Below are 21,807 nucleotides of genomic sequence, written 5' to 3' on the forward strand. Positions count from 1 at the left end.
GGGATCATGACCTGAGCTGAAGGCAGAGGCTTTCACCCACTGAGCCACCCAGGAACCCTCAAATAAATCTTAAACAAACAAACAAAACTATTCGAATGACCCATGGTTCTTTTGCCAATATTTTTATTTAATCTTTACACCCAACGTGGGGCTTGAACTCATGACCCCAAGATCAAGAGCCACATGGTCTACCGATTAAGTCAGTCAGGGGCCCCCTCTTGCCAATATTTTTAAACTGGAAATGAATAATAAAGAAACCATCAAATAAATTGAATCTCTGGGATATTCTACAAGTGGACTGAACCTGTCCAACACAGAATAGCATGAAAAACAGCAAAAGGCAAGGACTATTCCAGATTAGAGACAAAGAAGGTAAAAACCTCAATTATATACTGGATTTTAAAAAAATGAACAGCTATAAAAGATAGTTTTGAGACAACTGGGTAGATCCGAATGTGGATTGTACATTATGTTACGAAATTGTTAAATTTTGTAGATGTGATTATCATATTGGGTTGTTGTAAGAGGATGTCCTTATTCTTGGGCAAATTTTGTTGATTTTTTTTATGACAGAAGTGCTGATATCTGCAGCTTTCAAATAGTTCAGCAAACTACGGAGAGACTAAGAGAGAAGGTAAAACAAATATGGGGAAAATGTTAACAGAGAATCTAGGTAAAGAGTTACTAGACATTCATTATATTGTTCTTCTGAATTTTCCGGACATTTGAAAAATTTCCAAATCAAAAGTAAGGAAACTGGTAGTTGCATTATAGTTATTCAGCATATAGAGCTAGGAACTGATATTTTCTTTTATTTAGAAGCATTTTGAGAAAGGACCATTTCCAAGGAAGGGGTTGCACACTAGCATACTCATCAAGAAAATACACATAAGAGAGAAAATATCTATCTCAAAGAACTCCCCTCCTCCATGATCTCAGAGCCCATGGTACACATTCAGGGTATGTTATAAATGCACTGATACACCCGTCTTCCTGAAAGGACCAGAAACTCCATCAAGAAAGAAACAGAGACTTACTCATTTCTAGAACCCCAGGCATAGACCCCAATAAACATTTCTGAAAGAGGGCATAAATTGACTGATAGCCTTGGCTAGGGGAGTTTAGAAAAGAGCCTGGAAGCAAAATTCAGGATGAAATAACCAGAAATAACCCTGGGCTTGGTTGTATATCAAGGAAGAGCCTGGGCTTGGCTGGTTCAGCTACTTGTATGCACAGCGGGGTCACTAAACCTGTCAGACGTGTTTGCACTGGCGAGCAGGTCATTTGGAGCTGGTTCCTTATAAGACGTTCAGCAACTTCAGGGTCCTAGGCAGTACATGGCGCACACAATGAATAAAGATCCAAAGAAAATAATGACAGTAGCCAGAGGGAAACCATGTCACTCTTAAATAATCATCCAAACAGAAACAAACACACTCAGATTGAAGAGAAGTCTTTTAGTTTGATTATATAACCATTTACCCAGATTCTTTTACTCTCTGAATTCGACTGTGTTAGTGCTGGAATGACCGGCCTTATGAGCAATACCCTGATTCCTTTTATTTCTTCAGATTCAACTCCGTGGTCCTGATACATGTCCTGTGCTGAGAAGTTGGCTTTTAAAAATCAACTGACAAAAAAAAAAAAAAAAATCAACTGACAACATATGAGAGAAAGTTTGTTCTAAGAACTGGTTCAGAGAAAGTTTAACAGATAAATATGCTTCTATGTATTCAGAAAATTTTATAAATTCGCAGTCTGTAAAAAATTAACTAAGGAATGCATTTTTTAAAAACCTATCTGACCACAGATCCTTAATTAGTAACTAAAGACACAATCAGAAAAGAAAGGCAAATAGTCAAACCAAATTCCCTTCCCCAGGCCAAATCTAAAAAGACCAATTTGCTCATTTATATCAATTACTCTCTGGTCTATGTTCAGCTTATTCTTACGATAAGGTAGGAAGTCTGATGGCCATTTACCGTTAATCTTTTTTACAGAAGGTAACAAGGTAGGTAGGTATTAAAATGTTAGGGCACTTTAAAATAATCATTATTGGAAACCAAGGTATTTGGTTTTTTCCCACCCACTAAGACCTGTCTGTTCATTTCTCATGGGCCAGGTGTATTAGCCATAATTCTTTTGGTTGCAAGTGATGGAAACCCAATCGACGCTACCTTCCAAATTTCCAAACAAGGAAATTTAATGGCTCAAGTAACTGGGAATCTGGATTGAGGGTTTCTAATCATGACGGAATTCTCTTTTTCTTCATCTTATGGCTCTTTTTCTATCTATAGTGGTGTTATACCCATATAAAGATGTTCCATATCTTTCCAAAGATGGTTACCAGAAGCCACAAGGTTATTTCACATTTTCCAACTTGTTATCTCAGAGGAAGGGGAACACAGACTTTCAGATGGCTTAGAGAAATTTCAGGAATGGTTTTGTTTAGTATCCCAGGAACCAGTCTCTGGAGTCAAAGGATGGAGTGTTCTCAGTGTCCAGGCTTGGCTCATGTGCCCACCTCTCCCCTAGTCCCCATGGGTAAGGAGATGGAGTGCTCTGATGCACCAGTTCTGGGTCCTGTGCACATCCATGGATCCAGAGCAGAATCAGTCCCTTGTAATCCACATGGATGGCCCTGGATTTTCACAGAATGGTGGATGGGTGCTGAGCAAACATGTCTTTCACTCAGAATATCTCCCACTCTTTCTCAGACTGAAAAATCACCACAAACGATGGTGAATCAGTGTTCAGTGCAGATTCAAAGTTAAAATTAAACAGTCCTGCATTATTCCCAGAAAGACGATGTGAATCTGTGTCAAACACACAAACAGCTCAGGCACGTGGACTCCCATGAAAAAGTGAAATATATTCTACATAGATACTAAACATCCTGGAGCACCTGGATGGGCAGTGGGTTAAGCCTCTGCCTTCAGCTCAGGTCATGATCTCAGGGATCAAGCCCCTCATTGTGTTCTCTGCTCAGTGGGGAGCCTGCTTCCCCCTCTCTCTCTGCCTGCCTCTCTGCCTACTTGTGATCACTCTCTCTCTGTCAAATAAATAAATAAAATCTTTTTTAAAAAAGTAAATACTAAACATCCCTACACCTGTTTATACAAAGACATGTATTTATTGGTTCACTGTAGGTAGCAGAGCATCATGGAAAAGAGGATGGGCTCTGATATCACAGTGGAGATAGAATTCCAGCTCTATGGCTTTCTGGTTCTGTGAACATGTCCTATCAATTTTCCAAGCCTTTCTTTCCTCAACTGTAAAATGGGGGGAATAGCAGCCGCACACTGAATGACATGACTTAAACCCTATAAAATGGTTAGCACCGTCCCTGGCGGCTGGTAAGCACTCAATAAATGTTTAGCTTTGTCTGCTGAACAACTTGACTTATTATCTTCCATATGTTTGGAATCCCCCTGGATTTATTCCCATGGCAATAGGTAGGCTACGAGACTATGATTCCTTCCCTGTGGGAAATGCGAAGTATGTCAGCAGGAAATATACCCCAGGTACATTCTGTCACCTTACAACGGCATTGCCTCAGGGTCAGGGGGTCTGGGGTGGGGAGGGAGTAGGCATTATAGGTAACCCTTTCTGAAGCTGGTTTCATTTGCTCTAGGCCTGGTGCGCTGGACCCGCATGGCAGCCCAGAGTGGGGTCCCCTGAGGGCGGCATCAGCGTCACTTGGGAGACTGACTGGTAGAAAGGCAAAATCTTGGGCCCCACCTCAGGGTGGCCAGTCATCCGGGTTTGCCAGGGAGGCAGGGCTTCCAGTGCTAATGTGGAAAATCCCAGGCGCACTGGGACATGTTGGACACCTCGGCCCTTAGCCCTGCTGATTCCGACACTGGCAGCTAGCCCAGGAGTCTGTGCTTTAACCGGCTCTCCAGGTGATTCTTCAACAACACTGGAGAGGCTCTGTTCCAGAGGGGAGTCAAGTGTGAGCAAAGGCACAGAGTGAGAAAACTATCCCGTCTGGCTCATTCCCCACAGCCGCCTCCCGGGCGCCCACTGCTGCGCGGAAATGAAACCAGACATTGGGGCCCGGGAGAGCAGGCCTCTGCCTCCCCCTGCACCGGGAGGACACAAGGACGGACGACAGGGTTCTGCAGCCGCCTGCTGCCTCACTTCGTCCTGCCTCAGCCCCACCTCAGCCATGGGGAACCTTCCTCTGAGGGGACTGTTGAGGGAGAGAAGAGGGAGGAGGGGGAGGGGAGAAGGAAAATGGAAGACATTTTGGGGCCTCAGCCTCTGGGCCTGGCTCACCCTGTGGCTCGTCCTCAGACTTGCTACCCTGACAGAAGATTCCGTTTCCTCCGTGTTACAGAAACTACATTATACGCAGCCCCAGGACTGCCTTCTCTTTTATGACGGGTTCACCCCAACACAGAAGAAAAGAACTTCCTTTTCCTCTCTCCTTGTGCTTCTCAAACCGGCTGAATCCAGGGTTCCTCAACCTTGGCACTACTGGCATTTTGTTACTATTAATATTACTATTATTATGGAGGCATCATTGACATGCAATATTGTATTAGTTTTGAGGGTACAACATATCGATTTGACAATTCCTTACGTTACTCAATGCTCACCACGAGTGTAGTCACTACTGGCAGTCGGGGCTGCGTGAACCTTTGTTGTGGGGGCTGACCTGGCCATTGTAGGACATTTAGTGGCATTCCTGACCTCCGCCCACAATAGCCATCTCCTCCCTGGTGTGGCACCCAACACTGTCTTCCCATATGGCCAAATATCCCCTTGGGGTGTGTGAGGGCTAAATCCACTGGCGAGTAAAGAATGGTCACCAAAGCCCCTGCTTTAAGGGACAAAGGGCTGTGGCTCTATTGCCAAGCACGCAGGGTTTTGGAGACTGCTTCAGGAATGATATTTCCACGCCAATAATCTCAGATATCCAAGGTATATTACTTTGCTTTTAGATCACAAGTAGATAGAGAGGCAGGCAGAGAGAGAGAGAGAGAGAGAGGGAAGCAGGCTCCCTGCTGAGCAGACAGCCCGATGCGGGACTCGATCCCAGGACCCCGAGATCATGACCTGAGCCGAAGGCAGCGGCATAACCCATTGAGCCACCCAGGCGCCCCAAGCTTCATTTCTTTCTTGAAACTCCCTCCACAAACTAGTCAGTGCAATGAAAGCTCAAGCAATCAGCTCTCAGTCAATTCACGATCAGCTGTCTTTCATTTCCCCTAACTGCCAAAGGGAGGAACAGGGTGGTGGTCACAGTGTGGTCTGGTCTGAGCTTGTCATTTGTCCAAGCCAGCTTCTGTCCTGGTGTCTTCCTCTCAACAGTCCCAGGACAAGGTGTCTCATCTCAGCATTACTGAGATGCCCAGATTCCTTTCTCTGCTTGGAAGTCCTGTGTTCTATGCTGGTGTCCCCTGCTAGGTCCCCTCAGCCCTGCCTCAAGGCCACTCCTGCTCCATTGGCTCGTGCTGTACCTCTCCTAAGAAGACACACAAAGTTCCAGATATTTTTCCATTGAGCTCCGGAACCACAGGAAGACAGATTTTTCTTCCCTTACTTGCTCCAAGTTGCCTTTTCCCCTATTCTTCTTTTCTTTTCTGTTCTGTTCCATTCCATTCCATTCCATTCCATTCCATTCCATTCCATTCTATTCCATTCCTCTTACACCACAATAAATCTTTAGAATTGGGGCTCCTGGGTGGCTCAATTGGTTAAGCATCTGCCTTCAGCTCAGGTCATGATCCCGGGGTCCTGGGATTGAGTCCTGTGTCGGGCTCCCTGCTCAGAAGGGGGTCTGCTTCTCCCTCTCCTCGCCCCTCCACCCTGCTCGTGCTCTCACTTTCTTTCACAATAAATAAATAAAATTTTTAAAAAATAAAAAATAAGTCTTTAGTATTGCCTGGCCCAATACTTGAACAATGCTTGAAATGTGGCTGATCCAAATGGAGATAGCTGTAAGCATAAAATGCATTTTGCAAACTCTAGTTTAATATGAATAGAAAATTCATTAGTAATTTTAATATTGAACAAATGATAATATTTTGAATATACTGGGCTAAATAAAATGAGTGACTAACTTTACCCTTGAAAGGTTGTATACACGATCTTCGCCTGAGGCATACTGAATCCATTCAGGGAGGAGCAATGGACTCAAGCTCAGTTAATCACACTCAACCTTGGAATTTTTGCTGGAATATCAGGAAGAGGGCATTCTCTTTCTACTGGGGTTGCCAGGAAATATGGGTAAGCATGGAGTTTCTAGCAGTCATCTCGCCACCGTGCTAGGAGTAGAATGTAGGGGAAAATCTAGCCAGAAACATGGAAGGAGACAGCTTTCTTGGCCCATTTGAGCATCTGGATTCAGCAAAGGCTAAAATCAAGACGATCCCTGAACTTCTGCATCTGAAGCGTGGGTCAGTTCCCTGTTTACCTTGTCAGCTCATAGCAGCCCTCTGCTGCTTGTGATCACCATGTCCTGGCAGGCACAGGTGGGTCCGGTCTCCACAAATGAAGGGTCCTCAGGGGCATTTTGTTTTCCTTGATATTCTATAACGTAGTGTGGACAAACAAATACCAAATCACAAACCTGGTTATATACCAGGCACTCCAATGTGCTCATTTTGCGAAGACTTCACTTGATCATGGAAATGGGACTGGACAGGGTTCAGGAGCACAGTTTTAGGATGAGGTGGGCTTTCTTTCCCACTGCAGCTCTGCCCTCCTATATCATTAGCAAATAATTCTGAATATTTTCCCGGTAGACGATGAGCTCCAGGAGGGTAAGTCTTGCTTCTCCCAGTTATCATTATTCCAGGGCTTCATACACAGCAGAGGCTCAGAAGGCTGGTGTAGGAGTCTGAGCGTCAAATGTCTTTGGATTGCTTGTGCGTGCTGGGTCCCCCACACCCTCACTAACACAGTAGCTCCCGCATATGCTATGTACTCAGAAGAAAGAGACAAACTCTCCCCAAAGTGGAAACTGTTGTCATTCAGCTTTTCCTGGCCACCAAACCACTCTATCTGTGAGGTCCAACCTGCTTCGAGGAGCTTCCTGTGGCTAGTTGTGTGAAGCTCTCTTGGCCACGTATCAGCTTGGATTTATCAGGTTACTAACTGTTGCTCTCTATACAAATATTGCTAGAGGGTTCAGATTACCTATGGCTGCTAAGTAAACTACCTCAAAACTTAACCACTTGAAACAACCACCGTTTTATTTTTTATCAAGCTCTGTGGGCCAGCAATTAGGGCGGGCTTGGCTATTGGCTCTCTGCTCTACGTGGTACGGACAGGGGTCAAGTAGGGGTATCCAGCTGGGCTGGGCTGGAGAGCCTTGGCACCTCGACTCCTATCCCTAGCACCTTGGCGGGAGGGAGGAGCTCAGCCATGTAGTCTCAGGGTCTTTCCAGGTGATCTCTTCAGATTTTTATGAGGCAGCTTAGGGAATGTGATTCAAGATGGGAAATGGAATTTGCTAGTCTCTTAATGGCCTGGGCTTGGAAAATGATACAGTGTCATTTCTACAACAATGCACCAGTCCAAACAACCACATACATAGCTTGTCTGGCTTTAAGAGGAGGGAATTTATGTCTCACTTCTTTTTTTTTTCTTAAGATTTTATTTATTTGACACAGAGAGAGAGATTGCAAGTAGGCAGAGAGGCAGACAGAGAGAGAGAGGGAAAGCAGGCTCCACTCTGAGCAGAGAGCCTGATGTGGGGCTCAATCCCAGGACCCTGAGATCATGACCTGAGCTAAAGGCAGAGGCTTAACCCACCGAGCCACCCAGGCGCCCCAATGTCTCACTTCTTGAAGGAAAGTGCTTCCCCAAATTCCTGGCCATTTTTAACCCACCACAGTGACATTAAAAAGGGAGTGGATGGACTTCCATTTATTTTCCATTTATCAAGGAGTGACTCAGGTACTTAAGAAGAGAGAAGGCAACTATATATTTCTTTTCTGCAAGTCTGTATTTCTAACTGATATTGGCCAAGTTTATAGAGTTTAAAATCAGGAAGAAAAATAATACATGCATATAACATTTAGGAGAGAAGAACTTGGAGCCCCTTCTGATGCTTTTTCCATTCATGATGGCCTTTAAAAAACTGCGTATTTGATTCAGATATTTAAAATCAACACGTATTTTCAAAAGCACTCAACACCGAATTCCCATCTGGACCAGAGAAGCCCTGCAGGGTTAATCCACTTCTCTGCCTCTGCTGGGAAGCCTTGTAACCTGATTGCGTCTGCTGGTGCACCTAGACAGTCCGAGTCATTCCCAATGACTGTGCAAAGTGCACACTCTTCCTTTTCCCCATAGTACGAGAATAATCATGAATGCATCTATTGTGTTGAAAACGAAGTCTTTGATAATGATGATATTAATAAAAAAAATAATACTACATACTCCTGATGAGTTCTTACTAGTTTCAGGCGAGGAGCCAAAGGCTTTGTATGTATTATCTCTTCTAATATTCACAACAATCCAGTGAGGTAGTGTCATTCATTCATTCATTCATTCATTCAACAAATACCTATGAAGCACGACATGGCTTCCATAGGACTTCACTTTAGCACTGAGATTTCGCAGAGCTTAAAATCAAGATCACCCCCGAACTTCTCAACCCTAAAAGCCAATAAATTCTGTTTTAACTTGTCCACTTACATTGGGTCTCTGTGACTTGCAATTAACCTTGAAAACACAAGCAGAATCCTTTGTCCACCAACCAAGCGTCCTCAGGGGTATTTTGTTTGACTTGCTATTAGATAATGTAGTATAAAACAGGTAAATCAAAAATCACAAATCCCAGGGTGTCTGGGTGGTTCAGTCGGTTAAACATCTGACTCTTGATTTTGGCTTAAGTCATGATCGCAGAGTTGTGAGATCCAGCCTGTGTCAGGCTCTGCATTGGGTGTGGAGCCTGCTTAAGATTCTCTCCTCTCCCTCTGCCCCCACCACCTTCCTCTCTATTAAAAAACAAAAGAAATCCCAAGTCCCATATTGCTGACTTTTCCAAGCCTTAACTTTAATCTTGTGAATGGGATCTGAAAGGAGTTCAGTGGTACAGTTTTTTTTTTTTGGGGGGGGGACAGTTTTAAGATTATAAATCTTCCCCTAATCTAGGCCCTGGGATACAGTGATGGAGAACACAGTCACTATCCCTCTTATTGGGGAGCTTACTTTCATTTTCCTGGGAGAAGATGATAAACAAATAAAGAAGAAAGGAAACAGGAAAAATCAGGTAGGGACAAATGCCACTACCATGGAAGAGACAAGAGTATGATGATATCAAGTGAATGATCCAGCAAAGAGCAGATAGTGCAAAGGCCCTGAGGTACAGGTATGACTGGAGTATATTTGAAAAGAGGGAGAATATTAGGATATAAATTTAGAGAGGTCGGCAATGACCCCATTGTGTAGGTCCTCATGGTCTAGAACAAGATTTTAGTTTAAACTCTGGTGAGAATCTATTGGAGGATTTTAATCTAGGGAATGAAGGGACACATTTTGGGATTCTAAAAGCTCATCCTGGCTGTCTTATCCTTTGATAAGTGGATCTCAGAGAGTCAAGAATGGAAGCAAGAAGACCAATGGCAAAGTTCTTGTTTTAGTTCATGAGAAGTCCTGTTGGCTTGGACAGAAGTGGTAGCAGCAAAAATAGAAATGAACATACCTGGGGGACACATGTGACCTAACAGGGAGCCCCATTCACCAAGATTTAGTGCGTGTGACATCCCAGGAGCTGCCCAGTGTGAAAACTGATGGTTGCATACAACAGTTCCAAAATAAATTCGAAATGTGGTTTAAAGGAGGAGTCTCTAGTGGCTAAGATTAAGGTATGGGAGGTGGGGCAAAGAGGCAGTCAGTTGGATATTTGGTAGTGCTGAGACAGTAGGGAGATAAGTTTTGGAAAACAAATTCTGGATTTAGTTTCGGACTTATTATTTTGGGGATGTCTATTAGATACCCACGCCAATGCATCAGGAAGGCAGAGGAAGGTTAAGGTTAAGCTAGGAAGTTCAGGGGAGAAGCCAGTGGCAAATGACATTAAACTTCTTACAGAAAAACAAATGTCTGACTACAACTCAGAGGAGTTGGATAATGCTGGGGTGTTATGTCCTCTCAGATACCAAGATACTCCTCAGAGCACCTGTCATCATATCAAGATGGCCTCAGTATAGGAATAAATAGCTTACTGGAGGAGTAGAGACTCAGAGAAATGAATTTCAGTCACCATGAGACTGTCATACAAAGACGTTAAAAATAAAATAATGAAAAGTGCTTTTAAAAAATTCTAAGATAGTGCATGTACAATCTAGAAATAGGGAGGGGCACCTGGATGGTTCAGTCTGTTAAGCAACTGCCTTCTACTCAGGTCATGATCTGCGGGTCCCCAGATCGAGCCCCCTGTCAGGCTCCCTGCTCAGCAGGGAGTCGGCTTCTCCCTATGCCTCTCCCCTCCCTGCAAGTACTCTCACCTCTCTTTCAAATAAATTTTTTAAAATCTTTAAAAATAAATTTTTTAAAATCTTTAAAAATTTTTTTGAAAAGAAATAAGGAGAACTTTTTACAAAGACCAGAATTCCAGAAGCTATGCAAGAAAAGAAATATTTGCATATGTAAAAATAAAATCTTTTCTATGGCAATAGATTCCATTTAAAATGATAAAGGGCAAATAATACATTTGAAAACTTGTAATTCAGATGACAAAAAGTCGATAGGCAATATTGAAAATATATCATCTTTCAGATTGTCAAGAAAAAGACAAATGACCCAATTTAAAAAAATGAGCAAAAGATATAAACAGAAAACTCACGGAGTACCAAATACAAATGGTAACAAACTATGAAGAAATGTACAGATTTATGGGTAGCCAGGGAAACACAAAGAAAGCAACACTTCATCATTATTTGAATTCCTTCAAGCTGCCAAAAATTAATGAGTGATAATATTTAGTGCTGGTAGAGACACGAATATTCTTATTTTTGGCGGACATGTGAATTGTTTTAGTCTTTCTGGAAAGGAATCCGGTTACATCTATTAAAAATGAAAAATGCATATACCCTTCAATTCGGCAGTCTTTTCCTTGGGAATCTATCCCAGGGAAATAAAAGCCCCGGGGCACAAGGATTTATATACAAAGATGCTATTACAGAATTCTTTTTTAGTAGACAAAGATCGGACATAAAAACCAGTGCCCTTCAGAGGGGAAAAGCTGAATAAAATATGGTCCTTTCAGGGCACCTGGGTGGCTCAGTGGGTTAAGCCTCTGCCTTCAGCTCAGGCCATGATCCCAGGGTCCTGGGATCAAGCCCCACATTGGGCTCTCTGCTCAGCGGGGATCCTGCTTCCTCCTCTCTCTCTGCCTGCCTCTCTGCTTACTCGTGATCTCTCTCTGTCAAATAAATAAATCTCAAAAAAAAAAAAAATATGGTCCTTTCACACGATGGAATACAATATATGAATGTATGACCGGCATCGGGGGTAAGCAGTTTACTCAGATTCCCAGCAAGGTACTGATGGATGAGAAAAGCAAAATATCGAGTCCATAGGCTCATGTTTAAACTGATGATGCCAAACTCCTGTGAAAGTTTATATATGTTTATGAGTGTGTTTATCCTTATGTAAGGATGTACTTCAAGAGTATAAAAAAATACTTCAAGAGTATAAAAGGAGTATAAAAAGGAAAACTTCAAGAGTATAAAAAATACTTCAAGAGTATAAAAAATAGAGAAGAAAGCATACTAGGTTGTTAACATTGGTTTATTCAGGAGGAGAGTGATATAAGGGGAGAGAGGCATTTATGCAAAGAGGAAAACAAGCAAAATATAAATCTCTGAACTTCTCATTTTAAAGAATTTTTTTTTACTCCTTAAATTTTTGAGATACCTAACTGCCATACCAAAAGTCAGGTTCAAAAACAAACAGTAGCGATTGCTGCCTACTCTCAGTGTTTGAAGGCAGGTTTCCTTTTTACTGATTCTAGCCTTTCCACAGAAGCTGTATAATAAATGGGGCACTTGAGTGGCTCAGATATTTAAGCGTCTGCCTTTGGCTCAGGTCATGATCCCAGGGTCCTGAGCTCTAGCCCCATGTTGGGCTCCCTGTTTAGCAGGGAGTCTGCTTCTCCCTCGTCCTCTGCGTCTCCCCCCAGTTCATGCTCACTTTCTCTCTCAAATGAATAAATTAAAAATCTTTAAAAAAAGAAGTCATATAATAAACAGTCTCTAGTTTTCAGGCAGAGAATATTTTGGAGTAACGTGTGGACACGTTGACTGCCTTAGAAACATAGATATTGAATACACCCATCCACCCACTGTAATTATCACCCATTCATCCAAATAATCATCATGACTCCATTGACTCTTACCTATCACACTCACCTGAAAGAAGAGGTGGTTGGGTTGGGGGTAGGGGAAAAGTAGAGAGTGGGGAGAAACACTTAAAACATTACAGAGAACACAGTGGGCTCAGAAAATTGAATGAAAAATTAGGAACTCTGAAAAATGAATCAGAAAATTGGGAATCATTTAGACCTACCCATCTGGGTTATAGACAAATCCCATTGATAACTGGTCTGCGTAAGAGTTAATACTCATGTAGGGGCACCTGGGTAACTCGGTTAAGCCATCTGGCTCAGGTCATGATCTCAGGGTCTTGAGATTGAGAGCCCCACGTTGGGCTCTGCATTCAGTGTGGAATCTTCTCGAGATTCTGTCCCCCTCCCTCTGCCCCTTCCTCCCTCCTCCTCTCTCTCTCTCTCTCTCTCATAAATAAATAAATCAAATCTTTTTAAAAAGTTAATACTCATGTATACAACTGAAATAAAAATATCATGCAATAACACACAGCGACATATTTTGATATTTTCTATTTCTGTTCTATTTTCTTAAAAAAATAAGTGGGTCATAAACCAGGGATGGGTCACAACTGCAGTTTGAAAAACACTGCCAAAGAGCATCAAGCAGCATACGTCCATTAGAATTAGTGCTATTTTAGCTTTGTGAACCTCAAGGTCATATTTTTACTCCAGGTTGTTAAAATTCTAAGCTGCTGCATTTGTCAAAGAGAACGGCACCTTTCCAGCCTTCTATTAGCACAGTTCCTTGAAGTTCTGAATTAGACACCAGGCAGTCATTTCCTCTAAGCAGGCAAGCTGGAGTCACTTTACTAATACACAAGTGTTTCCTAAATGATACATGGATTCTTACAGACTTGCTGATTAGTTTTTCACGGTCTTTGACTACGAGAGCCTCCTTTTCTCTCTAGTTTCTTTTTCTTATATCAGGCAAATTCTTTTTAATTTCAACTTTATTCAATTGACTAATCTTACTCATCTAGAAATAAGAGGATGAATAAGAAACGCTCTCTACCTGCAGAGTAACGCATTGGGAGAAAAATCGAACAGGTGTAATAAAGGGAGAAGTTGGGAGAGAAGAACATAGAAGGTTTCTCAGGCAGGAGAGAAAGAAGGGTCCACCTGACAACAGGCGGAGATGGTTTCTCCAAAGCAATGTGTTTAGGAGAGGAAGTCCCAAACTTTTCCTGGAAGGAGAGCTGGCCTTCCCAGAAGAGGGAACTGCAGCCGTCAGGGCATGGAGGTGGGGAGAACACGTAGTTACATTTGTCTGGAGTGATGGGAGGTGAATGAGGCTTAGCTGAAGTGGGAGGTTAGCTGAGGAGCCCACTCTGCACATCCATGGGCCGCGGACAGCCACCCCAATGACTCCATGCTTTCACTGTCCACTCTCTGGGAGGGAGCAAGGAGGTTTGGGTTCTGATTTCAGGGTCTCAGTCTTAACTCCCTTCTACTAGACTTATAGCCTAACTGAAGTCTGGAATTGTACCTGAAATGGCCCAGGTCCAGGGTCTGGCATGGTATCAGTGGACATTCAGAGGACTCCCAGACACACAGTTCATCTATGTGCCCAGCACTTGCCAGATAGCTGGAACTCATGTCCACGCTGTGCTCTCATCTTCAACGGGGATGAAATGGAATTGCAGTACCTTGGGAATAATGCAGGAAAACAAATATCCTCTTTTATTAAAGCCTCTTTCCCAAATTACCCCTTCCTGGAAAGATGTCGCAAATGATTCAGTAACTTATTCTCATCCGGCCCCCAGATCCTAAAGATCAAAAATAGAGACACTAATAAAAATAGACATAAAAATAATTGTCTTGTGATATTCTCATTTTATAGTTCTTACTAGTTACTATTTCTCAATAACAAATTTTAGTTTATTATTATTTTTCATACTATCTTCTAAGTGTGAAAATCAGCAAAGAAATAATTGAATGTCAGAGTTGGGAGACCCTTTGAGCTTATTCTGGTACAATCCTCTCATTTTGCAGTTGAAGAAAGGAGGGGGGCTTGATAACTTTACATGAGCTACCCCCAAACAATTTTACACCAGAGAATTATTAATCAGCCAAAAAGCCATGACTTGGAGCAAATTACCTTGTTGGTGATGCCGCTGTGGTCTCTTAAAAGTGTGTATGCCTATTTCCATAACAAATTTGTTACATAATCAAATTTGTATCATACTGTTTATATATTTGTATCTTGACTTTGTCACTCATTATGAGGTTTCCCTCCAAACCTTTACTTGGTATTCATATATGTTACATATTCAAATATTTAATGATTGTTAAAGTATCTCATTGTATGTATATATTATCTCTTATGTATGTATATATCGTGCCCTGTTGTTGGGCATTTAGGTTGTTTTGGGTTATTGTTATTGGAAGTAAACTTTTGTGCATAAATTATGACTTCCCTCTGATTATTTCTCAAGGAAAGAATTACTAACTGGTCAAAGAGGGTGGGCACATTTAAGACTTCTGACGCATACTGCCAAGCTGACCAGCTCAGGAACATTTTTCAGATTTGCCAGAAGCGACAGGTCTCATTATCTTTTTTGGAAACTTAGCAACATTGGGCCCAACAGGTCAGTCATTCCAGCTAACTTGGACTTCAAATTAGCCCTTTTACATCACTTAAATCACGTCATCATTTTAATCATTTAAAACACAAATGATTGTAATCATTTAAAAATATCAATAATGATGATGCTCTTGGCTTAAGAGGTCTTATTCTCAAATTGTAAATTTATCTGTAAGAGCGAAGGGAGACCAGTGTGATTCAATGGCCAAGGATCAGATGAGAAATGTCCAGGTTTCCTGTAGGGGTCACTGTTAGTATCAGTTTATGCCTGCAGGGAGGAAGAGCGCCTTGAAGAATGCAAGCACATTCATTTTTAATGCCCGCTTCGTTCTCATTCTCAAAACCGTAAAATAAATCATAAAAGCTTGAAGCCAGATAGCATTGCAACGCCAAGTTTCTTCTATAATGACAAATACCACCCTCTCCACTCAATACGCTCCTCAGTTTGAACTGATGGGCTATAAGTCACTCATATAAAAGGCACTTAACGCCTTCTCTTAACAGAGGAGGCATTAGCTAATTGCCTAACGCCATAAAGTGTTTACGGGCATCCAGTAACTTGAGAAGAAGGAAAAAACATTCATTGTTGTGGACGACGGGATCCCCTCCCTCCGCCTTCCTCATTCTCCGTTTCCCGTAGACCTCTCCGTGCTCTGATTCAAAACCTATTTCCACGGGAGACAAAAATCAGAAGTTGTCATATGCATGCTATTGTAGCATTTCAGTACGAAGAGCTGCTTTTTAATTTTTAAGCTTCTATGACGCGGCTCAGACAGGCTCCCGACGTTCCAGGAGCGGGGTCACCGTGGAGGTGCGGGCGCACCTTTGCAAAGGCGGCGACTGTCTGTCGGGTTTCAGGGCTGGGCCAGGAGCGTGTCAGCCCTCTTTACAGAGCAGGACTCATTCCCCCCATGAAATGCAAAGTAGCCAGCCATTTTCCATTTTCCCCAAGCCCAGCCCTTCTCACCAGGTGCCCGAGGAAGGGGCCGGGAGGATATTTACCCTCAGATCTGGCGTTCTCCTATTTAATTGAAACCCCGTGGCAGCTGCCAGCAGTCAAGTTCAGCCGCACCTTGCAGGCAGACTGCCCAGCGGGCCAAGGGCTCAGGCCGAACCCGGGCTGGGCTGGGCCCAGGCGGCCGGGAAGCGGAAGGAGCCCGTCTAGGAAACTAGGGGTGTGTGGTCGTGTCGCCGGTGTGCAAGCCTCCACTTCGGCGGGGGTGGAGGGGTCCACCTCGCCCCGGGTGCGACGCGTTCGGGGGCGGACGCTGGGCTCCGTCCCACTCTCCTCGCAGCTGGGAGGAGTTGAGGCTGAAGTTGACAAAACTCACTCACCTGTCAGAACCCGTATCTGGGCAGCAAGCGGGGCCCCCAGGCCAGAGCGCGCCACCTCGGCACGCGGCACTCCGGGTGCAAGGACTTCGCGGCCAGGGAGGCACGTGTGGGGGCTGCCCCCAGGGTCTCCGCGCTCCAACTCCTGGCTGGTCCCTTTCGCACCCAGACACCCTCAGGCTGGCGCGCCCCGAAGGCCAACCCGGGCAGACGCCAGGGCTGCAGATCTGAGACGCTCCGCCTCCTTCTGCCACTTAAAGCCACTAGCGCCAGCTGGAACCCTTACGCTCAGTCTTAATCCGCAGTCACTTTCGGAACTTTCCAGGGAAGGACTAGCTAGGCCCTCTGCCTCCAACCCACGCCGAGCCCGTCTCCCGTTTGGGACACCTCTGGGACCGGGAGATACCGCTCTCCACGCCACCACCTCCCGCCCCGGACACCCCAACTATTTACACGTGGTCTGCGCCCCGCGACTGGGTGTCCGGCTCCTGTGCTAAGGGGCGTGTGCATCTTCCGGGCGCCGGCAGCGCTCCCATCCTCTTGGCGGGCCCTCCTCCTCCGCAGGACGGGCTGTGGGGCTGGTGAGCGGGGTTTGCAGAGCGCTCCGCTGTCCTAGCGCGCCGAATTCGCCCCCGCCTCCGCGTCCATCCTAGAGGACTGGACTGAGCCTCAGGAGGCCAGGCTTCTCTAAAAGTCAAGGCGGCCTTGTCTGTTTTTTTGTTTTTGTTTGTTTTTTTCCCGAACGCGGGTGCCTGTCGCAGATCGGCCGGGCGAGCGGCCCGCGGAGAACCCGGGCGCCTCGGGACCGCGTCGCGCCGTCGGGTGCAGCGCGCACCATGGCCGGCTGCTGCTGCCTGTCGGCGGAGGAGAAGGAGTCGCAGCGCATCAGCGCGGAGATCGAGCGGCAGCTTCGCCGGGACAAGAAGGACGCGCGCCGCGAGTTCAAGCTGCTGCTGCTGGGTGAGTGACGGTGCCCCCCCCCCCCCCCCCGAACCCAGCCCGCCAGGCGTTTTCCGCCGTCCCGGCCCCTTCCCTCGCGCAGATCCCCTCCAGGCCTGGAGCCCGCGGGGTGTAGCTCGGCTTCTTCCTTTCGCCGGGGTGGGGAGGGGTGTGGGCTCCGAGGCCGGCAGCTTGGGGGCCTTACGCATCTGTCCTTTGCACCCTGCAGTTGGTCGACTTTCTAAGGCACCCTTTCCCTACCCAAAACCAGGCTGAGACGTAGCATTTGATCAGTGTCTGCTTTGTTTGCTCCGCTCCCTAAAACCTTAACCCCATCCTTCTGTCCTCAGCTTCTGCAGAGCCCCGTCTTGGATGTTGGGGTAGGTGGCGGGGAGCTGCCTGGTGAAAATCTTTGGGTGCAGCTCTAGCCCTAATCGCTGTGCTCTCAGTTTAAGAGGTGTGGTTGAGTGAGCGCTCACCAAGTGTGGACTGTGCTTAGTCAGCACCGCATCGCTGGGCTGTAAGGAGCAAACGTAGTAACCTCTCCATTTTGGAGAATTGAAAATGGAGGTCCGGAAAACTGGTTAACTTGCTTTGGGAAAAAACAAAGCAGATACTAGGTCATTAGTGGGGCTGAGGTCCAAGCCCTAGCCGCTCACCCCACTGTGACCCCAACCGTCTGTCTTTGGTGACCCCCTTTGACCAGCAGGCCCAGACCTCCCCTGCTCACTCCACACTCCGCGTATACTCCTTCCTAGCCTTTGGACTTGGCTGCCCCCACCGCCTTGACTACTTACTCATCCGGCTCTTAAGTTTCCAAAAGAGATAGAAAATGTTAAGGTTTCCCCACTTATGGCCTAGGGCAAGGATCCCACCTTTTCTGACTTTCTGGAACCCTGTTGAATCCATTTGCTGTTTGAGGAATATTTACATTTACGTTCACACCAGGATATTAGCTGTTAGATCTTTGCAGATAGCTAGAAGTGTTTCAACTCTTTGATCAGTTCCAGACAGGAATCCTCTCACAACAGTTTATTAATGTTGGATATAAGGACTCACCCTTCCAGAATGCTTCAAGTTAAGAAAAGTTGATCTAGGGGCGCCTGGGTGGCTCAGTGGGTTAAAGCCTCTGCCTTCGGCTCAGGTCATGATCCCAGGGTGCTGGGATCGAGCCCCACATAGGGCTCTCTGCTCAGCAGGGAGCCTGCTTCCTTTCCTCTCTCTCTGTCTGCCTCTCTGCCTACTTGTGATCTCTATCTGTCAAATAAATAAAATCTTAAAAAAAAAAAAACCAGCTTTATTAGGGGGCGCCTGGGTGGCTCAGTGGATTAAGCCGCTGCCTTCGGCTCAGGTCATGATCTCAGGGTCCTGGGATCGAGCCCGGCATCGGGCTCTCTGCTCCACAGGGAGCCTGCTTCCTCCTCTCTCTCTGCCTGCCTCTTTGCCTACTTGTGATCTCTCTCTCCGTCAAATAAATAAATAAAATCTTTAAAAAAAAAAAAGAAAAGTTGATCTAGTTAGGATAAAATGGAGAAAGCTTTTACTCCATATTGGCTTCAGGCCTGAGCCAAGGAACCCTTTTTATTATCCACCCCCCCCATCCCCCATCCCTGCTTCCCGGGGTTTAGAAGGTGTATGTGAGGGTGTCTGGCCTTCACCTCCCCACTGGGGTAGGTGTCTGCAGGTGGAGTGGGCTGCCCACCCAGAATACACATTGCACCCCAGCCCCGACCCCCAGATTTCCATGGAATTCCCTTCCCAAAGGCCCCAAGCCTGCTTCCATGGCCTCTGCCAGTGGGGAGGAGGCAGACCTCCTCCCTGAGGAATGGCCGAAGGGCAGCTGTGCTGGGGTGTTGGAAGAGCTTGGAAATAACAGGCTGAAGGTCTACAGGTGTGCCCCTGAGCCCTTCCTTGGGGAGAGCTGGAGCCTGGGTGGGGGAGGGAAGAGACTGTGTCCATCTAGCAGGGATGTTGAAACAACCTGTGTCTGGTCCAGAACTCCCAGGGGCCTGCGAACTCTAAATTGTACCTGGCCCTCCAGGTGGTTAGAAACCTGCGTTTGTCAAGGGGGATTCTGTGACAGTTGGCTAGCTTGATGACCTTAAAGTGTTGGGGCCTTCATTTGTAGTCTTGTCCCAGAGCCCACGAATGATAGGGGCAGGCTTGGCTTTGGTGGCATAATTGTTCTTTTCAAGGGAAGCCTGTGGCTTCTTTCATTGTGAAGCTGTTGATTTGTGCCAGTGTGTGAAGTACAGTGTCAGGAACACCCCAGGAGCTTACAAACACTGGCTGTGCACTGAGCCATCCGAAACTGGTGAACTGGCCTGTTTTTTTGAGGGGGGGATGGGGGGAGTAAAATGCTTGCATTTACACTCTAAGTAGGGGAGAAATGTTTGCCCTGGATCATGTTTAATACTGGTGACTAGAATGTCTTCTTGGCCTTCCCCAGGCCTTTACCCCAACCCTCTTCCTGCACCCTCCAGGCACTGTCTCCTCTCCTAAGATCCCTGTTTTCATTGAGTAGCATACTGGCTCAGTGTTCCTTAAAAACCAATAGAAACAGTTACCCAGTCATTTAGAGCTGTCAGGAACCCCAAAGAAGGGCTTAAAAACTTGGGTTTCCTTCCCTCTTTTCAGGGAGCAGGGCACACTTCCATTTCTCCCCAAGATGAAGGAGGAGGCAGTGACTTCAAAGATAAAGGATCAGGACGTGGCATATGCTGTTTTGTCCTCACTGATGCAGTGTGGGTGCAGAATCCACCTGAGTCTATAATGGCAGAATTAGATAATCCACCGCTCAGATGGCTCTGGTGAAAATGGCACTTTGTGAATGGGAGTTGAGGATCCTGTCCAGAAGGTGGAATGACCTGGAAAGCCACCATCTCTTTGACAAGGAAGTATGCTTTTGCAACAAAATGATGTGAGTTTCCAAAGTGCATTCAGTAGAGCAGTATCCTGCTTACACTTAATAAAAGCATAGGTCAGTGTCCGCAGGGGAAGATAAAAGCTGCTATCTGGTTTGGGCTGGCAATTGCAAGATGTCAACTTGATGCTTTCAGGGGGATGGATAAAGAAGATGATTGAATTTGGTAGAAAGAAATACCTTATCAGTTCCTCAGATAAGAGTAGGGCGAGAGTAGTTCTGCAAAGAGCCCTGATGAGTACTATTCAGTGCAGGAAGAAAGTGTCTGGATAAAAGCAATTAAACGGTGGTGGCAGGGGGAAGAAATGGAATCTTTTATTTTTAATATTAAATGAGGTTTAGTGAAGTGTTGTTAATAGAGTTGAGTGTTTCCAGAAACTGATGGCTTAATTTTGGATGCAGACCTCACGTAGGAACTGTCTGGAAGGAATGTACAATGGGGAATTGGTATTTAACTTACACCGGCATAGGGGTTAAAAATGTAAGCTCTGAGGCTAGACTGGGTTCAAACCCTGAAACCCTAGCTGTACTTTTTTTTGTTTTTGTTTTTTTTGTTTGTTTTTTTTTAAACCACAGAGTAGTTTCTCTTGGGTTTGTCTGGTAGTGATAAGTGTCAGCTATCTTCACTCCATTTTTGAGCATTTTGAACCACCAATGAGGTGTTACTTTCTATTTTAGTTGATCAGTTACGGGTTGCATAGCAGTTTGTCTAAAATGTCCTGGTAATGCACCAACATTAATGTTTTACTTTCAGTTTCCCTTATTTTCTGAGCCATAAGCTGATTTCAGTCTCCCTATTTACACCAGAATAGGTGAAAATCTGAGTTCCTTAAAATATTATTGCATTGGTTGTAACAGAATCTCCCTTGGATACTAATCATCATGCTCCTAGCCTGGAAGTCTATTAGAGGAAATTGCATAGGGAGGGTGGTTTTCTCCATAGAAAGTGACAGAATTTTCTAGCTCTGTGAAGAGGAAAAGGAGTGAAATGGTTAAGTATGCCCATGTTTCTTTACTCTTCACTGGGTTCAATCCAACATTTTCCCAAGTGCCAAGCACTACTCGGTGCCTGGGATCATTTGTAAGTGAAGTACTAAATTGGAGGTATGTGTTCACAAGTAACTGTTAGGAGGAGGATGGTCATAAGTGCTTAATACAGAATAAAACTTCGTACAGGCAGTGCATGAAGGGGAGTCCACTGGAGGAGGAATCATTCGAGTAGATCCTTAAGAAATGGGGAGGTTAGGGTGTTTATGGCCGTCCATATGTGGGCTCATGTAGGACACACACCAACTTCTCCCATCTACCAAGAGAAGCTTTTGAGGACAGTAAGTGGTGTTCTGAGGCTCTGGGATGCTAGAAGCGGTACTTGAAGGCAAGATTTCTTTGTTTTTATGTTTCGTCTTAGCCCTTTATGTGAATATTGTGGTTAATACAAAATAGATGTTAATGTAAAACTTCATTTTTTGGTTCCATAATGTGCTTCAGAATGGGGGACTATGTGAATTTTTTTTTGTTGTTGTTTAATTTGTGGCTTATGTCTTTTCTGGCCTATTTATTATCAGTACATGTTAATGAATTCCTCACTGGTTTTTTCTTCATCCCTATACTTAATCGTTGGGGCACTTGCATCGTACTCAGTTTGTGTAATGAGATCCCCTTCAGGCTGCTGCTTGC

The 21,807-nt window shown here is 45.0% G+C and overlaps 1 protein-coding gene and 1 long non-coding RNA gene across 2 annotated transcripts in view; one reads left to right on the top strand and one right to left on the bottom strand.

The window, feature by feature from the left end:
- Positions 1-1,198: 1,198 nt before the first annotated feature.
- On the bottom strand, positions 1,199-16,407 carry LOC123952889. Its single transcript, XR_006820763.1, has 4 exons — positions 16,272-16,407; positions 13,839-13,998; positions 6,425-6,540; positions 1,199-1,630 (listed from the first exon to the last, which is right to left on the bottom strand). It is a non-coding gene; the product is annotated as an uncharacterized LOC123952889 (long non-coding RNA).
- A 170-nt stretch (positions 16,408-16,577) lies between these two features.
- Positions 16,578-21,807, top strand: part of LOC123952888 (guanine nucleotide-binding protein subunit alpha-14) — a 199,744-nt gene continuing 194,514 nt past the window's right edge. Inside the window, exon 1 of the mRNA XM_046022506.1 lies at positions 16,578-17,228. Within this exon, the coding sequence (XP_045878462.1) occupies positions 17,105-17,228 (124 nt within the window). The 5' untranslated portion in view covers positions 16,578-17,104. The remainder of the gene's footprint in view (positions 17,229-21,807) is intronic.

Source organism: Meles meles, chromosome 11 (assembly GCF_922984935.1).
Source record: "Meles meles chromosome 11, mMelMel3.1 paternal haplotype, whole genome shotgun sequence".
NCBI lineage: Eukaryota > Metazoa > Chordata > Mammalia > Carnivora > Mustelidae > Meles > Meles meles.